Source organism: Sciurus vulgaris (assembly GCF_902686455.1).
Source record: "Sciurus vulgaris genome assembly, chromosome: 5".
NCBI lineage: Eukaryota > Metazoa > Chordata > Mammalia > Rodentia > Sciuridae > Sciurus > Sciurus vulgaris.
This window is the reverse complement of record NC_136465.1, coordinates 74,062,771-74,083,538: the sequence shown is the minus strand read 5'-3', so window position 1 is coordinate 74,083,538 and position 20,768 is coordinate 74,062,771. Positions and strand designations below refer to the sequence as shown.

The 20,768-nt window shown below is 50.5% G+C and overlaps 2 protein-coding genes across 4 annotated transcripts; both read right to left on the bottom strand.

Moving 5' to 3' along the window:
- On the bottom strand, positions 1-18,049 carry PTPN6 (protein tyrosine phosphatase non-receptor type 6). 3 transcript variants are annotated; one of them, XM_079141068.1, is made up of 16 exons: positions 17,768-18,049; positions 11,578-11,700; positions 11,123-11,317; positions 7,309-7,498; positions 7,041-7,157; positions 6,827-6,940; positions 6,541-6,637; positions 5,783-5,862; positions 5,437-5,586; positions 3,916-4,047; positions 3,629-3,783; positions 1,321-1,388; positions 1,065-1,216; positions 876-967; positions 391-501; positions 1-193 (listed from the first exon to the last, which is right to left on the bottom strand). In XM_079141068.1, exons 1-16 carry the CDS (start codon positions 17,779-17,781, stop codon positions 115-117), a joined length of 1,869 nt encoding a protein of 622 aa, XP_078997194.1. In that variant the 5' UTR covers positions 17,782-18,049; the 3' UTR covers positions 1-114. The 3 variants fall into 3 exon arrangements, with proteins under 3 accessions (XP_078997194.1, XP_078997196.1, XP_078997195.1); XM_079141070.1 differs by having other exon boundaries at positions 360-501; positions 17,768-18,044; XM_079141069.1 differs by lacking the exon at positions 17,768-18,049 and adding an exon at positions 11,792-11,992.
- A 416-nt stretch (positions 18,050-18,465) lies between these two features.
- LOC306661843 (protein C10) lies at positions 18,466-20,166 on the bottom strand. The gene is made up of 3 exons (XM_079141124.1): positions 19,849-20,166; positions 19,382-19,558; positions 18,466-18,699 (listed from the first exon to the last, which is right to left on the bottom strand). The coding sequence occupies exons 1-3, from the start codon at positions 19,898-19,900 to the stop codon at positions 18,548-18,550; spliced, it is 381 nt and encodes a 126-aa protein (XP_078997250.1). The 5' UTR covers positions 19,901-20,166; the 3' UTR covers positions 18,466-18,547.
- Positions 20,167-20,768: the final 602 nt, after the last annotated feature.

Here is a 20,768-nt window from a genome sequence, read left to right as displayed (position 1 = left end):
CACAGTGATTCAGGGGTTTTATTTACAAGAATAGAAGGACCTGGCTCTACCTGGAGCCTTGTTGGGCTATATACACAGTGAGGGGAGAGGGAGGTAGGGGCACAGCCTTTTAAATTACAATAGAATAGGGGTCCTAAGTTCTGGCATGGGTTGTGTGGGTAGGTTCAGTCCTCTGCAGGGATCAGGCCTGAGGCTGCAGAGAAAAGGGAGGAAGAAGTCACAGTGTGGTTAGAAGGAGGGGAGGGAAACAGAAATTTTTGGTCTGGGAACATCCTGGAAGGGTAGGGTAAGGCTCCAGCCACCCAGAGGAGTCGGGGGAGTGGAGGACAGGGAGGAGGCCCACACAGAAGGGGCCATACCATGGCCCCTTCAGGATGGAGCCCAGCTCACTTCCTCTTGAGGGAACCCTTGCTCTTCTCCTTGTCTGCTGATCGCTGCTTCTTCACTTTCTCCTCCTTCTTGCTCTTACTGTACAGGTTTTCATACACATCCTCCTTGTGTCTGAGGTAGGGTTGGGCACATAAGGTCAGTGGGTGCAGTTCAAGAGACAGTGCAGGGTGTCCTGGCATCCACAGCCCCTTCCAGTCATCCCATCTCACAGGTGAGCAAACTGAAGCCAGGAAAGCAAGGCAACCTGGTCATTGTCCCTTCACTGCTCCCACAAGGGCAGAGGACACATCTCATACATTAGTACATTGCTGGTACCTGACACAGGCCCACGCATGGTGGACACTTAGAAAATACTTAGGCACAGAGGTAGTGAAAACCAAGCCTGAACTTAAACCCAGACCTGGAGGTCTTCTCCAGGGAGGGAGGCCCAAGTCGAGCAGGAGAAAGAGGAAGATCCTAGGAGGCAGCAGGCAGGGGTCACTCACTTGGAGGAAGTACGGGAAGCCTTGACGTGGGCACTCCTCATGGCCGGGGGATAGGTGATGTTCCCATATTCTGACTCCTGGCCCTTCTGAGACTGTGGGCAGAGGTATGAAGGGAAGGCAGTGATCCCAGCAGGGCCAGGTGACACCTACTCTCCCCTGTGCTCCCAAGTGACCCCATTCTGCACTCACCTGCATGACTTCCAGCTTCTTCTTGGTGGTTTCAATGAACTGGGCAATGGCCACGTAGATGAACTTGTACTGCGCCTCTGTCTGCACCATGCCTGAGCGCTGTGCCCGCACCATCTGGATTGTCTTCTGGATGTCAATGTCACAGTCCAGACCTGGACAGGGATGGTGGTCAGACCTCAGGCCTACGTAGAGGCAGAGGCAAAAAGGCTACCCTGCACCCACCAGGTATGCCCACCTGCCCCCAGATGCCCCTCACCCTTGGTGGAGATGCTCTCCATGAGCATGTCGATGACAATGATGGTGCCTGTGCGGCCGATGCCTGCACTACAGAGAGAAGGGCGGCTATCAGAGCCCCAGCCGGCCCCTCCCCCCAGCAGCAGGGAGCTGCAGGGTTCATCCCCAGCCCTGGGCCAGGGTGCAAAGAGCCTGAGGCTCCAGTCACCTGAGGCAATGTGCCCAGAGCCTCTGGGCAAGCCAAGGCAGACGTGTGCCCAGCTCTGCACCCATGCTTCCACCTCAGCCAAAGGATTCCCTGGTGAGGGCCTGGGGTGCTGATGCTGGGGCCTGCAGACACATCCATCTTCCCAGCACTTCTTCACTCTTCTATTTCCTGCTCCAACTCATTCCTGACTGCTGGCTGTCCCCACCTCTAAAGATCCAGGGCCCCCACCTCCCACTATTGTCCTCCCAGCTCCTCAGGCAGTCTGGATCCTTCCCCATCCTGCCTTTCATATTTACATGTGAAAATGTAGCTTCCCATGCAAAAGGCCCTGGGTTCCAACTCCAGCACCACAAAAAAAGGGGGAGGTGGGGGGGGGAGTGACATCTGCCTCTTCTTTCTGTGGAGCTTTGTTTCCCTTTTTCTTTAAACCCTGGCGGCAGGCTAAGGGCAGCCCTTCGGACAGACGGGTGCAGGGGCCACTGGGGTCAGGGTGCAGTAGGATGTCTCCCTTCTCCTGTACACTCTGCCACTGCCCTTGAGAAAATAGTCCCTGGTGACCTGAGGCCCACTCATGGCTGGGCCCATCAGGCTGGTGCCCTGAGTCTGTCTTAATTTCAAACCCAGATTGTCAAAAATAACCCCCCCACACACCCACTTCCTTCCTGTAATGTCTAAATAAAGACCTTGGGGATTTCAAGAATGGGGGAGCGGGTAGCAGTAGGAGGGTAACTCTGGCAATGGACCTGTCTCTGGGAGGGCAGAGGACAGAGCCCAACTGACACAGTGTGGGGGCACCTCCACATTCAGCCCACCCAGCCCTGTCCCAAAACAAACAGTTGATGGTAAGAAGGAGGAAGACTGAGGCCCTAGAGGCTTGGGATCACATGGAGGCAACGGGAAGAGGAAAAGCAGGTTCCCATTTCCCCCATTCCCTGCCTGACATGAGTTACTACACCATCAACTGTCCCCATTTTTGGAGGATTTAGAGTATTCCAGACAAGAGCCCCATTTTGGGAGAGTTTAGAATATTCCAGATGTAGCAATAGGGTGTCATTTCATTTTCATGACAATGCTATGAGCTTGACTTTACAGATGAGAAATCTGAGGATCAGAGAAATTAAGTAATTTGCCCAACAACACACAACTGGTAAGTGAAGGAGCCAAAACTTAAACAAGCAGCCTTTGTCGAGGACCATGTAACTTGTGCCTCCCAACATCTAGGCCAGACCACAGGGTAGGCTCATTTGAGGAACCCCTACTCCTCCTGGATGAACCCTATCTCTCTGCCTCAGCCAGTACAGGGAACAAGTCTCCTGCATATGAACATGAGGGTCTTCAGAGGAGCTCAGGGTGCATGGGCCCATCCCAAAGACATCAACCACTGACACACTCTGGGGTCGAGGTGGGGGCATTGGCCGGAGAACAGGGAGAAACGGTGAAGAATCCTAAGTCCCCAGAGCTACAAATGGAAAAAGAGGAGGGTCATGGAGTCACACTGATCCTAAATGGAAGGCAAAAAATAAACTGGCTGAGGAGGACAAGAAAAACAGGCAGTTAGGACTCAGGTCTGCTGCAACAGCCAGTCTAGCCTCTCCCACTGAGCAGCTGGCGACTGGGAAAGTCAGAGTTGGCTTCCTCAGTTGGCAGGGGTGGACTAGATGGCACCTCCAGGGAGGTCTCTGGGGAAGGTACATCCAGCCAGCAGTGGGGCTGGTTCCAGCCAGGTCCGCCCACATGTCCAGAGCCAGGAGGGAACCCAGAGAGGCCAGGGGCTAAGGTAGACAGTCAGTGAGCTCACAGCAGTGTATGGCACTTGCTTAGCACTATTTGTGTCCCAGCTGTTATTTATCTATTTATTTATTTTAATACTGGAAATTGAACCCAGGGGTGCTTAACCACTGAGCCACATCCCCAGCCCTTTACATTTTATTTAGCCCTTTTATATTTTATTTAGAGAAAGGGTTTTGCTGAGTTGCTAAGTGCCTTGCTAATCTGCTGAGGCTGGCTTTGAACTTGCAATCCTCCTGCCTCAGCCCCCAGAGTTGCTGGGATTACAGGCATGGGCTACCGCACCCGGCCCAGCTGTTATTTTTATTACCACTGCTGTCATCATTATTCTCACCTGCAATGCACAATGATGGGCCCTGCATGAGGCAGACTTTCCTGCCGCTGGTTGATCTGGTCCAGGAAGCTGAGGACACCCCCAGGCTCACTGGGGACCCCATGGTCAGGCCAGCTCAGGTACTGGTAGTGCCAGATCTCCCGAACCAGGTCCCCCTGGGTCAAGGACATGGGGTCAGTGCCCCCTGCTCCTATGCAATACCCCATCCTGCCTTGTCCCACCCACCCTGATGAGAGAATGAGTCCAAGGAGAGGCTCTGGGAGTAAGCAGGGCCTGGTGACACTCACATTGTCCAGTGGGGAGACCTGTAAGGTACGGAGTTTATATTCTGTTGTGTCGTGCTCTCTGCAGTTGACCACAGAGTAGAGTCCATAGACACGCTGAGTGCCTACCTCTGGCCAGTAGGGAACACATTTGCTCTGAAAAGGGAGGAGAATGGGAAAAGAGATATAAGAAGCAGGGCCCTGGGGCTGTTCTGGGTCCCACTCTAAGTCCTGAGTCCCTCATGCTGGCCCAGACATTGTTGAATGAATGGATGAGCTGATTGAGGGTCAGAAGACCTGGGATTCAGTCTCAGAACAGTCATCTACAGGTGGTGTGATCTGACCAGCCACTTGACCTTACAATTCGTTCAATACCCATTGAGGCTGTGCAAACTGGGCTTGAGTTACAAACACAAGAAGCAGGATGGATGTGGCTTAGCGGTAGAGGGCAGGTTTAGCATGTGGGAGGCCTTGGTATTCTATTCCTAACACTGCAAAAAAACAAAAAACTAAGTAAGACACCATTCAAGCCCTGGTGAACCCAGGAGCTCACAGAAAGACAGGCGAACAGGGAAACAATGTGCTGCTCAGGAGTGTGGCTGAGGAAAAGGTTTATTCTCCCTCTGGGTCAGGGAGGCAATCCAAGATGGCATAATAGAGGAGGTAGCATTTGAGTTGGGTCCTCCAAAATGAGAACTCTGCCAGGCAGAGAGAATGTAAAAAGAGAAAGTCATTTCCTAGAGAAAAAAAAAAAAAAAACAAGCTTGTGCAATGCATGGACGCCTGAAAGAGCCTGGCCCATTTGGAGGCAGGTGTGTTATAGGGAAGTACAGCAATCAGAGGGAAGCTACCAGGCCTTCAAGTGTGAATTAATCCCACAGGCAACTGGCAGCCATTGAGATTTCAGAGAAGAACAACTTGATCCAGTTTGTGTTTTGAACAGAATTATTTTGACTACAGCATAGAGAGGGAACCAAGTGGGAGAGGGGAGGCTTCAGAGAGAGTGGAAGCACAGTACAGAGTAGACAGAAGGGGCAGGGAAGGAAGAGGCAGAAGGGATGTTTGCCTTAACATATATTAAGGAGAGCAGTTTTTTCTGTTTATTTCCTTTATTGCAGTACTGAAGATTCAACCCTGGGCCTCATACATGCTAGGCAAGCACCCTACCTCAGAGCTAAATCCCCCTCCCCTAAGAACAGTTTAAAGTCTGAGTCTCACATGATTTTGTGTAACTATGTACTGCAGATTGAATTCAGGGCCTCAAAAATTGTAGGCAAGTGCTCTACCATTGAGCTACATCCCCAGTCCTTAAAGTGTGAGTCTAGAGCTCACAAGGGCCCAAGGTTGGAAGTGGGAGTCTGGGAGTCACAGTGTGTAGTAGAGACTTTGTCTCTAGGCTTCAATCTTCCAACAAGCACTGGGCCCTTGCCATTTGAGATCCTTTTCCACCCTGGCATCTAAACTTTCTTTGACTTAATGGTGGTGAATAACAAGTACTATGGAGGGAATTTGGGAACTAGAGGGATGGCACAGGGCTATGCCTACCCGGCCTTTCTCCACCTCTCGGGTGGTCATGACGATGATGCGGGTGTTTTCCTGCCATACCATCTGCCAGAAGTCATTGACTGTGGACTCCAGACAGCCCTGGCTGGCAATGTAGGCCTTAGAGTTCTCATCAGGGCTTAGCAGCTGATTCTGGATGCAAGAGTACAGAAACACAACCTAGGACTGTAGGCCCCATGGCCTAGACAGGCCCTGAACCACCACCACCCTCCCGCAACCCTAGACATCAGCTTTGACTCTGCCCAGGTATTTCTGGATCCTGGAGTCCCTGCAGGAGAGGGAACTCCCAGGGCCCAACCTTTGCTCCCACATGACCCACACCACCGACCTTGACATAGTTGGCATTGATGTAGTCTGACCCAGGGATGTTACTGTCCCGTCCCTGCAAGATCACTCGGCTGTGGTCAACTGGACAGGAAGAAGATGCCTTGGGTCAGTCAGGGCTGACCCAAAATGGCTGGGTCAGACCCTTCCTAAGCTAACAGGTCATTCTTGCCTCAAGGCCATGAGGCTCACAGGGGATTGCTGGTGGGCAGGTGGCAGAACTGTCTGGGGTTGGGGAAAGAGGCTTCATAAGGAAGGTAGCTGGGCATGATGGTGCATGCCCATAATTCTGGCAACTCAAGAGGCTGTGCCAGGAAGAGCGCAAGTTCAAGGCCAGCCTCAGAAATTTAGCAATACCCTGTCTCAAAATAAAAAAGAGAAAGGTCTGGAAATGCAGCTCAGTGGTAATGTGCCCCTGGGCTTAATTGCCAGTACCACAAACAAATAAATACATAAATAAATAATTTTAAATTGTTTTAAAAAAGGGTTGGAGATACAGTTCAGTGGTAGAGCACCCAGGGTTCAATCCCCATACCATAAAAAAGGAGGGTGGTGGTAGAAGGGGACAATCTGCCTATGGGGAGGCTCCTGGGAATAGAGGCTTCTTAGAGGGAGATGCTGGGGGTGGGCAGGTGGACCTCTATGTGGAGGGTAGAGACTCGGGGAGGTAGACTCTGGGAGGATGGCTCGGGAAGGAACAGTCTCATGGTGAGTGGCAGCTGCCTGGGAACCTGGGAGGGGCAGCAGCTGCCTGGAACTTACAGGGGAGAATGTTCTTGTATCGGTTCTTGCTCTTGTTCTCTGGTCGCTGCCCTTCCAGCCGCTGGTGCAAGTTCTTCACCTCCTGCTTCTGTAAACTCTGAGAGGTGAGAGTGGAAAATAAGCACCAGCCCCTGAGAGGGCAACTGGGGGTTGAGATGCTGTGGGGGCAAATCAGTATTGGAGGTGCCTAAAGAAGACAAGGAACTACCTGGGACCCCACAAGGGTGGCCAACTGCCCCCCCCCCCACCCACTGCATGTCCCATCCCTGCTGTCCTTATTGCACACCTCAAACTCCTCCCAGAAGCCAGCCTTGGCTGTGTCCTCTGAGTCCTGCTTCTTATTCAGCTCCAAGACCCGGTTCTCAATGTCAGCCGCATTTACCCGAGTGGCATAGTAAGGCTGAGATAGGTGAGGATAAGAAGTCAGCAACCTAAGAATCTCAAAATCTGCATCAGGGATGGCCAGAGGAAGAAAGGAGGCAGCAGGGTCTGCCCCTCACCTGCCGCAGGTAGACGAAAGCCCCCGAGGCCTCCTCAATTCCTGTTTTTTTGAAATGCTCCACCAGGTCTGTCAGGCTGTCAAAGGTCTCCGAGCCACCCACTGTGAAGCGTCCACCCTGAAAGGCACCAAGTAGGGCCAACCATCAGGGCCTGGGTCTACCTCCCTGGACCCCTAGCCTTGGATCCAAGCTCAGGCAGCCCTTCCCCACAGCCCAGGCGCTGGGCACAGACAGGAACCCCAGTATGATGCCTCTCCCACTGCCTTACCTCACACATGACCTTGATGTGAGTGACCCTGAGTGGGGAGCCCGGGCCGGCCTTGGGCTGGTCGCTGAGCACAGACAGCACAAAATCACCAGGCTGGCTGAGACTCTCACGCACAAGAAATGTCCAGGGCTCACCCTTGGCCTGCAGCAGTGCTTCTGCCTGTCCTCCAGACATGTGGCCATGGTACCACCTAGAGAAGGCAGCATGAAGGAAGGAGGGCCCCAGGGGAAGGTAGAGCAAGCATTCAAAGTGAGGGTAGGGGAATCAGTACCCTCTACATGCCTAAACCCTGTGCTAGGTGCTGTTAAAACCACCACTGCATTTAGGTCTGTTAACATCCTACAAAAACGAGGAAAGGAAAAATCCAGGTCCAGGTGGCCCATGCCTGTAGTCCCAGCAGCTTAGAAGACTGAAGCCAGAGGGCAGAGTTCAAGGTCAGCCTCAGCAACAGAACAAGCCTTTCTCAAAAATAAGAATGCTGGGCTGGGGAGATAGCTCAGTTGGTAGAGTGCTTGCCTTGCAAGCACAAGGCCCTGGGTTCGATCCCCAGCACCGCAAAAAAAAAAAAGAATGCTCACAAGTTGCATTCATCCCCATTTTATAGATGAGGAAACTGAGGCTGAGAATTTGAAAACTGGTCCCAGGCCCTTGATAGATAGGCATCAAACCTCAAGAGCTCCACCAGAGTAGAATGTGGTGGCACACGCCTACAATTCCAGCAACCCAGGAGGCTGAGGAAGGAGGATAGCAAATTGGAGGCCAGCCTCAGCAACTTAGCAGGATCCTGTCTCAAAATAAAATAAAAAAGGTATATAGCTCAGTGGTAGAGTATGTGCTTAGCGTATACAAGGCTCTGGATTCAACCCCTAACACCAAAAACAAAACAAAACAACAACAACAACAAAAAAAAAAAAAAAAAAAAAAAAAAAAAAAAGAAAGAGTCCTAATCAGACTCCAGAATCCAGAATCAACCTCTGAAAGTTTAAGATGGACAGAAAGGCAGGCAGTATCCAGAATATTCAGAGGGATGAAACCAAGAAAGCACCCTCATGAAACATAGGCTTGGGCTAGGGAAAGAGAGCAGAGAGATGCAGATGTAGGACAAGCCACAGAGGGTACTGGGAGATGGGGAGACAGAAGTCAGAAAGGAGAACTCCCCCAGGGAAGCAGGAAACACTAACACCCTTGGGGAGGGTGGTGTAGGGTCTGGAGGGTGCCCAGGATGATGTCACTGCAGGGGAGGCCAGACTCAAAGGGCTCAAAGGGGCCACTGAGGCAGAAAGCAGAACTAAGGCCTTTCCCCGAAGTACAACCCCTTCCCAGGAGGAAACTGCAGCCCCACAATGCCCAGCCCCACAGGAAACCACGTGATGGAAAAAACACAAAACTCCTTCTGGGGAGAGAGTGAGAAGTGAGGTTGTGAGGTTTCCTCAGCCCAGGGACAGGGGGGGCATTTTCCAACCGCAGGGATGGGGGAAGAAGGGAGGGGGCCAGGCTGTCCTGACCCATCTCACCCCTGCCCAGAGGGCCCTGCAGCTCAGAGACATCCAGGGTCTCCTGCCCAGACACGAGCACCCTGGGCCACCCCAGACCACCCTTCAGAGACAGGCCAGAGCCCCCCACCCCCAGGCAATGGGGAGCTAAGCCCCTTCCCTTATGGCCCAGGATGAGGAAGTCCCCATGCAAATGTCAAGCTGACCACAGACAGAGAGGACGCCATCAAGGGGACAAATGCAAATTCCCACAGAAGAGGAGGATGTGTAGCCAAAGGCAGGAAACACAAACAGAAGTTTGGAGAAAGAGCCTCTCACATGCTGCCAGGGTCAGGGGTGAGTCTCAGGCTTCCTAGCTCAGGTAAACCAAAGAACCTCTTCAAGTCACCCATCCTCATCCTTGCCTGCCCCAGCTCTGCCCCCTCTTCCCTCCTGTGCTCTCCCAAACTCTTCAAAGCCAGGCCTCAGCCTGCTCTCCTGGGCACCTTCTCAGCTCCACCTTCCTCCCTCAACCCCAGCCAACACCACCTCCTGCTCCTCTACAGCAGTCAGCCTTCTTCTCCAGAAGAGAGGACATGGGGAGTGAACGAGGGTCTGAGTGTCCAAGCCCCCATGAGAGCTGCAGGAGGCAGGTGGGGGCTGGTGGTAAAAAGGAAGGAGGTGACCATGAGTAGACCAACAGAAATCCATTCCCAGGCTTCACTACTAGAAGAGAACGTGGATCAGTGGCTTCATATTGACTGCAAGGAGGTCTCCAGAGGTGGGCCATGGCTTTTACCTCATTTCCCCTCAACCTTATCCAGTTCTTTCTTTTTCTCTTTTTTTGGAAATACCAGGGATTGAACCCAGGGCTTCATGCTTGCTAGTCAAGCATTCTACCACGGAACTACATCCCTAGCCCTTTATATTTTTAAATTTTCAGATAGAGTCTCACTAAGTTACTGAGGCTGCCCTTAAACGTGTGATTCTCCTGCCTCAGCCTCCCAAGTCTCTAGGACTACAGGTGTGTGCCCCAGTGCCCAGATATTTGTAAGCTTAATGACTTGAACAAAAAAAAAAAAAAAAAAAAAATTTTTTTTTGATACCAGGGATTGAACTTAGATGCACTTAACCTCTGAGCCACATCCTTAGTCCATTTTTATTTTTTATTTTAAGACAGGGTCTCACTAAATTGCTTAAGGCCTCACTAAATTACTGATGCCAGCTTTGAACTTGGAATCCTCCTGCCTCAGCCTCCAGAGACACTGGGAATACAGGCATATGCCACCATGCCAGGTTTTAACAAAACTACTGGTGCAAGTATATAGGCATTGAATCTCAAAATAACTGAAACCTCTACGCAGTAACTCAATGGTAGAGTGCATGCTTGGTATGCACAAGGCCCTGGATTTGATCCCTAGTACAAAAAAAAAAAAAAAAAAAAAAATTGAAAACCGTCAGGATCAAGGTTCAAAATCACTTCATCAACATACAAATATAGGACAAGAGTAAGTTGGTCTGGCCCTAGGAGTCCATGTGATGAAAAGCCTAGGTTTATTCCACTGCCCTATACCCTACTAGAATCTGTCATTGAGATGTAGCAGCTCAAATGAGCCAGTGTAATGAGGAACATTCATGTTTCCCCTCCCGTCTCCCATGCTTTGGGAGGACCTGATGGGGATAGCCAGCCCAGTTGTGGGAACCACACCTTTATAGCAAAGGGTGGAGTGACTGTTTTGAGTATTGCCCTGTGTCCAGGACAGTACTGGGCCCTTTACAAACATAACCACATTACACCCTGTTTTTAATTATTTATGTTTGGGTCAAAGAACTCTATCCAGTCCCAAAGAATGGACCCACCCTCACAGGGTTGCGGAATCAGGTACAGGCGCCAAGTGTCCTGATGAAAGAGAATCCAGTGATCGTCCTCAACATGGACATCTCACAACACTAAGCTAGGCCAGGCTGGGGTGGGGAAGTTGCAGGAAAGCAGATTCAGCTCCATAGAAGGAAGAGCTTTCTAGCAACAGAGCAGACCTGCTAGGAAATGCCAGCCATGAGGAGTGGCCTCCCTGTCACTCATAGGACTGAGCTGCCAGCTGACAAGGACCCTGGAGAAAGGCAAGGTAGCCCTCTCTTGCTTCCTGGGGGGCATAGAGGAGGGGGTTAGTGCTATGAGTCACCAGGCTGTAGAGGAAAGATACTCAGACCTCTGAGATGGGGCAGGATGGGGAAGGGACTGCAAGCAGATGGTGCCTGGGGCCCAGGTGCTCACCTCCCTGACAGGTAGGGAGAAGGCAGCTGCCTCCATGGGAGAGAGGGTCAGGCTGGGTGCCCCTCACCTTTCACTGGTGGGGTCGGAGCAGTTAAGGGGGTACTTGAGGTGGATGATGGTGCCATCACGGTCCTGCAGGATGCCCTGCTGATGGGTGTAGTATTCCACCAACTCAGTCAGCGTTGCAAACTTCTCCCCTCCATACAGGTCGTAGAAATCCCCTGAGTTCTGGATCCGGATATGGGTCACCTGATCTCCCACCCTGCAGGGACCAGGCAGTGAGGCCAGTGGGTACAGAAGCAGAGGTGGGGTGGGGTGGGGAACAGGCTGAGGGTCCCGAGTATGAGGCACACAAAGGCATGGGGTGGACACAGACAGGGATGAGAACATGTAGGGCTAGGGACAAGGACATGGAGGAGGCATGGGGGCTGGGGAATCAGCAATGCCCTGGAAAACCAAGAAGGAGTGCTCAGGGGCTGGACATGTACAACAGGGCTGCCAAAACACTGGAGGGTCACCTACCTGACAGAGAGAGAGAAGTCGCCCTGGTTCTTGCGACTGGGCCGAGCCAGGAAGCTCCCATGGACTCCTCGGCCCTTGAGCAGCGTCTCTGCATCCAGCCCACTGAGGTCTCGGTGAAACCACCTGTAAGGCCCCCCGGGCAGAGTGTGAGGAGAGGTCCCTTGGGCCCTAGGGCTCCCTTACCTCCTGCCTTCTGTGGGTCCCAGGCCCTTACCTCACCATCCTGGGGACTCCAGAGAGGAAGGGGGTTCAGAGAATTAGGAGGTGCCACCTGTATGGGCAGGCAGAAAACTCTGGGGCTAAACCTCAACCGTGGCCCTCAGTGTCCTAGCCACCTTGCCACCAGAGCCTGGAGGTCCTGGTTCTGAGGCTGCCACTCCACTGGCCTGGAGCAGCAGGGCGGGGACAGGAAGGGGCGCGGCCGACCCCTTGGGGGAACTCACTTGTACTTCTCTTTTCAGAGCAGAGCAAGGGAGAAGCAGAAGGGTGGCAGGGCCTGGGGGGAGGGGCCCACTTCCCACGCTTCTGTCATCAAGGGCTCAGGAGCATGGCACCAGACATATGTGAAAATTCAAGAAATAAGGACACAAGTTTGTTGGACCTCCAGACCAAGATCATGCCTCACATACGTGAATTATCACAATCCCACATCATCTCTTCCTCCACCAGCGACTTCTACACAGCCTTTGCTGGCACAAGCTAATAATAATGACAGTGACAACTATCGTTTAATGGAGTGTTACTACACACCAGACACTACGACGATGTTGTTTACATGCCTTCTGTGAATTATTCCTCACCACAGTCCTATGGCCCTACCACCATCTTTATTCCCATTTTACAGACAAGAAAACTGAGGCTCCAGGAGTTTAAGGAATTGCCCGGGGTCATACTGTTAGTAAGTGGCAGTAGCAGCCAATGATTTTAACTGCTATATGCCAGCCCTCAGGGCCTCAAAGAACAGACGTTGAGAGACACCCCCCATGTCCAAAGTCACTGCTATGGGAGAGGATGACTCCCTTACAGCAGAAGCTTACAAGGAGGGAAGCTGTCACACATCTGAAGAAATGGGCAAAACGAGCCCCATGAAGCCCGGTCAAACTTCGCCCTTTTCTACCTCTAGTCCCTAGGCCTTTGCCCAGTCCCGGACTCAGAGATTGTCTCCCGGGGGCCATGGCTGGTTGACATTAGGAGATACAAGAACTAAAAGTTTGGGCTGGGGTTGTGGCTCAGTGGTAGAGCACTTGCCTGGCATGTGTGAGGCAATGGGTTCAATTCTCGCACCACATATAAATAAGTTAAATAAAGTTAAATAAAGGTCCATCAACATCTAAAAAACTTTTTTAAAAAAGAACTAAAAGTTTGTCTGTACATGTAATCCCAAGTACAAACACAAACACTACCAAGCCAAGACCAGTGGCAAGTTGCTCAACAGAGGACAGAAAGAAACCCCTAGGAAGGACAGGGCTGGGAGGGCCCATGCATCTTTGTTACACCTTTATTTAAACTAATTTTTGCAGCACCTGGCATCGAACACAGGGCCTTGTACATGCCAAGCAAATGGTCTGCCTCCGAGTTATATCCCCAGGACCTTTCCTTTGTTTTATTTATTTATTTAGAAACGGGGTCTCACTAACTCATTAAGTTGCTAAGGCTGGCCTCAAATTTGCAGTCCTCCTGCTTCACCTCAGCCTGCTGAGTAACTGGGATCGTAGGCATGAGTCAGTGTGCCCGACCCCTTTATACCTTTCTGAATGTTTTAAGGGGCTAATATTGTACTCAGCAGTAGAGCACTTGCCTAGCATAGGTGAGGCCTGGGTTCCATCCCCTGAACCACACACCCACAAAAATGTTGTATAGGGGGTATGTGTGACCTTTACAAAAATAAATAAATTGGGAGAGGGCAATTTCTAGGAAACTTTGGGGTGCTGAGAACACTTTCTCCATCTGGATGGTATTTACATGAGTGTGATTAAATGTCAAGTTAGGCTGGGAGCATAGCTCAGTGGCAGGGCAATATTTAGCATGTGTGAGGTCCTGGGTTCCCATCCCCAGCACCAAAAGAAATAAATTAATAAATAAGGGTGAAGTTTATCAGGTAGGCTTAATATTTTATTCACATTATGCATGTTGTATCTCAATAAAAAATAAGAGAAATAAATAGCAAAGTGTTAAAATCCAACACAGTCTGAGGGTGTCACTCAGTGGTAGAGTGCTTACCTAGTATGCATAAGAAGCTTGGTTCCATCCTCAGCACTGAAAAAACAAAGTCTAATTACCCTATGACAGCATTTTATCACTTTTAAAAACATTGATCAAGTATCATTTTTCCCCTCAAAAAAATATTTTCTCTTTTTCTTTTCTTTTCTTTTCTTTTTTAACCTCTTTAATACTCTTACTACTGCCCTACAGAATTTGTTTGGTCAATCTATCACATGGTCCAACTTTGACTACACCTTCAGTTAGGACACTAAACCCTGAAAGATCTGGAACTCCCATGGACTCTGCCCACACCAAGCAATAGAAAGAACCTTTGCAAAGTTGGTTCCACCACGGGGAATGGGGAGAGGGGGGCACTGACATCTTGGCTTGACTCTCTCAACGTTCGGGGCCTAGCACAGTGCCTGGCACAGAGAAAGTGTCCAGTGAACAAACTCATCAATACACACACACAGACTAGGTCACAAGCACATCCTTCTGGTCCCAAATTTGCTTATCCTCTATAGATGAGTGTGTGCGCGCGCGCACGAGCACACCACTTACGCAATCACAGTCCCACCACACCCCCACCACACCCACCTCATCATCCAGGCCCATCCACAAATATATCTGGTCTGGGGCAAATCCCCAGCGTGGACACACAATCCTGACCACAAACTAAATTTCAGGTGCCAAAGTAGGCACCCCAAATTCCTGACCCTTGGAAGTGATAGGAATTTCTTCAAAGGGTATCAAGCCAAAAGACAGACTGACACTCAGATAAAATATATAGTCCCCCTAGGCACAGTGACACAAGTATGTAATCCCAGCAATTTAACAGACTGACGCAGGAGGACTAAAAGGTCAAGGCCAGCCTCAACAACTTAGCAAGGTCCTGTCTCAAAATAAAATAAAAAGGAACGAGGACATAGCTCAGTGGTAGAGCTCCTGCCTACAATTCAATTCCCAAGACAAAAGGAAAACAAAACAGCAGGGTGTGGTGGTACCCGCCTGTAATCCCAGCAATTTGGGAGACTGAGGCAGGAGGAGCCTGAGTTCAAAAACAGCCTTAGTAACTTAGTGAGGCCCTAGGCAACTCAGTGAGACCCTATCTCTAAATAAAATATTTAAAAGGGCTGGGGATGTGGCTCAGTGGTTAAGTGACCCTAGATTCAATCCCTGGTCCCAAAAGAAAGAAGAAGAAAAAAAAAAAGATGGCAAGTGTAGGGTTTCAGAGACTCCTGGGATGAGAGTGTCCCTGGGCCAGGGTGCAGATAGGTAGGTATCCTGTCACCCCACAGTCATGTGTCCACATCTGAGGATCTGAGGGTTTCCGCAGGTTCAACCAACTGTGGATGGAAAACTATCTATTGATCTATCATCTATCTATCTATCTATCTATCTATCTATCTATCTATCTATCTATCTATCTATCTATTGGTACTGGGCATTGAACCCAGAGCCATTAAACCATATCCCCAGTCCTTTATATTTTTATTTTGAGACAGGGGCTCCCTAAGTAGCTTAGGGCCTCACTAAGTTTCTGAGGTTGGCCTCAAATTTATCATTTGCCTGCCTCAGCCTCCTGAGTAACTAGGATTACTGGTGTGAGTCACTGCACCTGGATGATGGAAAATATATTTTTTTGATTGTGTCTGTACTGAATGCATACAGACTTTTTTCTCATCATTATTCCCTCAGTGATACAGTATAACAAGTATTTACATAGCATTTACATTGTATTCAGTATTCTAAATACACTAAAGGTGATTTAAAATATACTAGAGGATTTGAAAAGGTTCTATGCAAATACTACACCATTTCATTCATTCATTCACTGATGTATTAGGGATTGATCCCAGGGGTTGGAGCACTGAGCGACATCCCATCTTTTTTACTGTATTTGGAGACAGGGTCTTGCTCAGTTGCAGAATCTGGCCTTGAAATTTCGATCCTCCCGCCTCAGTCCTTCAAGTAGCTGGGATTACAGCCATGCACCACAGAGTCTGGTTCATGTTACACCATTTTAACGAAGACACTCAAGCATTCACAGATTTGTGTGTCTACTGGCAGTCCTGGAACCATCTCCCCATGGATGCTAAGGGACCACTGTATTATTAATTCTCATTCCAATCCTATTTATTTTATTTATTTATTTATTTTTTTTTTGGGGGGTGCTGGGGATCGAACCCAGGGCCTTGTGCTTACAAAGCAAGCACTCTACCGACTGAGCTATCGCCCCAGCCCCCCTATTTATTTTTATTTATTTTCTGGTGGTGGGGTTGGAACCAGAAGTATTCTACTTCTGAGATATATCCCCAGCCACACCCCCACATCCTTTTCATTTTATTTTGAGATAGGTTCTTGCTAAGTTGCTGAGGCTGGCCTCAAATTTGTGATTCTCCTGCTTCAGCCTCCTGAGTAGCTGAGATTACAGGCACACACCACCAACTCTATTAAGTTGTACTAGCCCAATTTTAGAAAGAAAAACGAAGATTCAGAGATGTTAAGTAACTGCCTAGTCACAAGATTGTGAGTGGGAAGGTGAACAAGCCAAGTCTGTCTGGTGCCAGAACCTGTTGCCCTGTCTACCACACCAACCACACTGCTGTGGGCAGACATGGGTACTGGCACAGCGCATGATGGAAGATGGAGTGAGTAGGTGTTCCCCAGAGAGGCAGCATGCAACCAGGGTTGGCATGCCCAGATGTACTCAAGCAGTGCCCAGTGTAAGCAGGGCAGTGTGGCTGGGACAAATCTGTTTGGAGAGGCTGGGACAAGATTAGAAGGATCTTATAGGTCTAGCATGAGGAACCAAGAAAGGATTCTGCACTGGGAGAGGTCTTTGAGCCACTTGGTAAGAAAATGGTCATGGCAGGAGTGTGGAAGGGCTCAGGAACTTCAGTAAGAACACATTAGTGGGCTTACAGTGACCAGGCACGCAGTGGGGGAGACGGCGCAAGCAGAAACGGCACATGTGAATGTAAGAAGCAAGAAGCAGCAGGACCGGGGTGGGGGCAACCCATGCACAAAATCACCAATATTGTGTATGCAGGTTTTCACACATAATATCCAAACTCCAACAAAGTCTATCCTACCCTGGCCCGGCTTCCTCTCTGGGTTCCCTCTGCTGTAGGCACACTGTCCTTTTCCTATTTGTTCCCACAGTTGGCTTTACATTCGCCATTTCCTCTGTATAGGGGTGCTTGACTCCTGACCACCACTACATGGTTTGCTCCTCATCATCCAGGTCTCAGTTCCAATGTCACCTTCTCAGGAAACCCTCCCTGACTCCATCAGCTAGTAATGTCACCAGCACCCCTAGTCTCTTGCTAGAACATGAAGCTGTTTCATTTCCTGCATAACATTTCTGAGCATCTGAAATAATTGTTCACTGTGTTATCTGTTCGGTCTGTCACCTCTCACTGGAATGTCAACTCTGTGAGAGCAGGGACCATGTCTGTCTCATTCACTCCAGTATCACCAGCATCTTAAACATACCTGGCACATAGTAGATGCTGAACATGTAACCATTGAATGAATACTGTAGGGAAGGGGGAGGTGAAGGGAAACAAAATGGAACCAAGGCCAGAGGTTGGGAAGTGAGAAGGAAGTTGGCTGGGAATGGGCACCTTCTCGGGTGTGCCTTTCAGACTATTTTAAGGTATTGTGAACTACCCAGGGGAAAAGGTCCTAGGTAGGAGGCAGAAACAGAGGTCCAGAGGTTGGAGATAGAAATGTGAGGGTGAGAAAAGATACACATCTATCAGGGGAAAAGTGTGAAAGAAAAAGGGAACAGGGAAGTATGAATAAACCTAAGGGTCTTCACATCTTGTGGGGAGGAGAAAGTCTGTAGGGACAGGAAGCAGGCATGGACAGGGGCAGCAGGAGATTATACTTATCATCACACACCTGTTGGGAGTAAACAGGTACAATGTCCCTCCCTCCCAAATTTACAGACTTTGGGATCCAGGTGGTACAGAGGACTTACCCACGGGACAGCATCTCCTTGGAAGGATGGGGGAGTCACAGGCAGAGGGTCACGGGGATGGGGAGGAGCCACTGGCACAGTAGTGCACAGTGGTCCAGGAAGGAAGAACACGCCTGATCTCAGCCACTTCCTCCTCGATCCAGCCCGCCAGGCCAATGGCACTGAAAGGACAAGCCCCTGAACTAATGGTCTCCGGGGAAAGGACAGGTGGGGCGGAGCTGGTCTGAGACCGCCCACAGCTGCCTGCTTACCCCGCTACCCGACTCTAGTACAGCAGGCCGCCAGCCGGTTCAGGGCTTCCTTCCCTTAAGAGGGGAGGAGCCACCTGCAGCTCCACCTGGAGTGCCAGCTGACAGAGCAGCTGCAGGGCCTGCAGGGGCAAAGACCAGGAAGTAATGCTGGCCAAGGGAGCACCGACCAATGGGGAACCTCTCTGTCCGTGGAAATCAAGGAGCTCAAGGAAAAGCCCCGGAAGCCCACTCTTCAAAGAAGGAGGTGCCACCTATGTGGACCCACCCTTTCACCTGCCTTGTGGGGAAGGGAGGAGCCTTAGGTCCTCACTGGAGCTGGGTTGGGCTCATCAGGGAGTATAGGAAAGGCTTGGACAAGGGAATGAAGCAACCTGAAAAGGAAGAAGGAATCCAAGGAAGTAGGGGGACAGGAGGGAGTTGTCAGGATTACAAAAGACTGACACGAGATTAAGTCACAGGCACATTTATTGTCCTCTGAAACACCTGAGGTCTTCCTCGCCCCTGCAGCAGCACAGGGAAAGGCCAACTCTCAGGAGGCAGCCACGCTGCCACCAGAAGCAGGCCCATGGGGTGGCAGCGTCATGGGTGGTAAGAACAGAGCCTTCAGCTTGCCTGACAGGCTGGCAATCTCAGGATCCTGGGCTTCATAGGACTTAACCAAGCGAGCAAACTTAAGGACACCTGGAAGAGGGAGTGGACAGTCAACTCACATTCCTGGGGCCCAGTGTGCCAAAGACAGCTGGCAGGATGGTGGGGGGGGGGGGGGGGGGGGGACAGTGACTTGAATATGAGATACTGGCTGTGCATGGTTTGGAACAACCACTTCCTGGTGTATACTGTGTACAACTGGATGGAATGCAGTGAATAAAAATATCCCCAGTGTTCACACCCCAAGTATGAACATCCATGAGATCCCATATCTACAGCCAGGACACGGGAAGACGGTGGGGTACCTGGACCGAATCAATGAACACGCTTGGGGTGGGGAATTCAACCTCTAACCCCTGAACGGATTAGCTGAAACACCTTTTAGGAACTACAGAAGGGTGTTGTCATGCAGACGTTTCGCTAAACACTAGCAAAACAAGGTTCAAGTCCCTAGTGCTTGTTACCCGGGGGAATGGCTTTGTTTTAAAGTCTGTTCCCTCATCATAATATGGAATAATGGTGTGGTTAATGGTTAAAACAAAATGTACTTAGGACGTTGCCGGCAAAAGTTCATAGTAGGCCTTGGGCTGCGTGGGCCAATACTATTAGATTGTGGCTGCCGCCATGTGGCAAGAAAGAGGACGACGACTGTGGGGCCCACAAATTCTGCACCCTCTCCCCCATCCACCCCACCGCTGACCCTCGTCCGACCCACCTTCCCCGTCGCAGCTGAAGCCATAGGCTTTGATAACCTCCTGTTGAATCTGCGTGGCCACGGGCAGCACGAATTGCAGCATCTTGCCCATGTCGTTGCATGCATTGTCTCTGGCCTCATCCATGCGCACGGCGTTCTCTGGAGCCGAAAACGCCTGGATCACTTCCGCCAGGACCACTGCGTACAAGATGCATCCCCGGGAAGCGTCCCCGGGTGTGCGCCGGAGCACGGCCGGCGGGCCCAGAGAACAGCGCAGGGAAGAGGGCGGGGGATTAGTGAATTGGGGACTTAAGTAACCCGATAAAGCTCGTAATCCGAATTCGAATAGGAGCAAGGACTCCATATAGGAGGGGGAAAGGGATGGTACACCACGCCCTCCGCCCCCGTTTCCCGGCGAAAGTGGCCGAGTCTCGGGCCCAGAAACCTCCCAAACAAGCAGCCCAAACCATGACCAGGATGCTTCTCACCCTTGGCCTGCTCCGCGCTCAGGGGCGCGGGTTGGGCCGCGGCGGACGCCATAGAAGGACGAAAGCTGCACGTGCAGCAAAAATATAAAACTAAAACTAGAACAACCCAGAGAAGCAAGACACCTCCTAAAGCGGTTCTCAAGGCTGAAAGAGGCGGAGGGGAAGTGGCATCATCCGTAGCCGGAAGTCTTAACGTAGACTTAATTGTAGCGCCCACAAGATTCCGACAACGTATAACTAGAAACAACAATCCTGTTTTTATATACAAATCATGTGGGAGGGGCCTTCCGGCAACAGCCAGAAAGCCTGCTAGACAAATTCTAAAAGAGCTGCAACACTTGCAAAAAATGTGTATGGAGCCAACTTGGGATGTATGTTGACTCCACTATTAGTGAGGGTGAGATCAAAGTGGTGCTTTTCGAATCCCGGCTAGTGTAAAAGCAGTAGGTCACATTATAACGTTCAGGAAGAAAAACAATACTCTAAGGAACTTAGTGAACTGATTCAATTCTAGAATTTGTGAATGTTTGATATCTCGTATGCAAATGAGCTCGATGCTGACTGGCTGAGAAAGCAGCCAATCACGGCCCCTTTCTTAAGAACCAGGACAGCGATTTGCAGCAATGAAAGAACCGTTCAGGCCTTTTCAGACAGCCATGCGTAGTTACAGGCAGTGTTGCATAACGCTCTGTATTCTTTCCCTTCCAGGCGTTTGGAATTGTCACCCACTGAATGCCAAGTCCTAATCGCATGAGTTTACCGAAACTATACTTATCCTACTTGCACTTCATAATGTGCCTCGGACTATTCTCGGAAAGGATTCACGACCCTGAAGAGGCTTCAGGGTGACAACTAGTAGGATCAGTGACAGAAACGCCTCCAAAATTTGAGTAGTTTCTTTGACCTGGCCTTGCCGGATG

Excerpts from the sequence above, each read along its gene's own strand:
- LOC306661843 (XM_079141124.1), bottom strand. The coding sequence starts at position 19,900 with ATGGCGTCCGCCGCGGCCCAACCCGCGCCCCTGAGCGCGGAGCAGGCC. Across the intron at positions 19,559-19,848 it reads GAGCGCGGAGCAGGCCAAGG|TGGTCCTGGCGGAAGTGATC; the intron begins GTGAGAAGCATC and ends TCTTGTACGCAG. Across the intron at positions 18,700-19,381 it reads CTTCAGCTGCGACGGGGAAG|GTGTCCTTAAGTTTGCTCGC; the intron begins GTGGGTCGGACG and ends TCCCTCTTCCAG.
- PTPN6 (XM_079141068.1), bottom strand. Across the intron at positions 1,217-1,320 it reads GGAGAGCATCTCCACCAAGG|GTCTGGACTGTGACATTGAC; the intron begins GTGAGGGGCATC and ends ATCCCTGTCCAG. Across the intron at positions 968-1,064 it reads AGAAGCTGGAAGTCATGCAG|TCTCAGAAGGGCCAGGAGTC; the intron begins GTGAGTGCAGAA and ends CTCTGCCCACAG.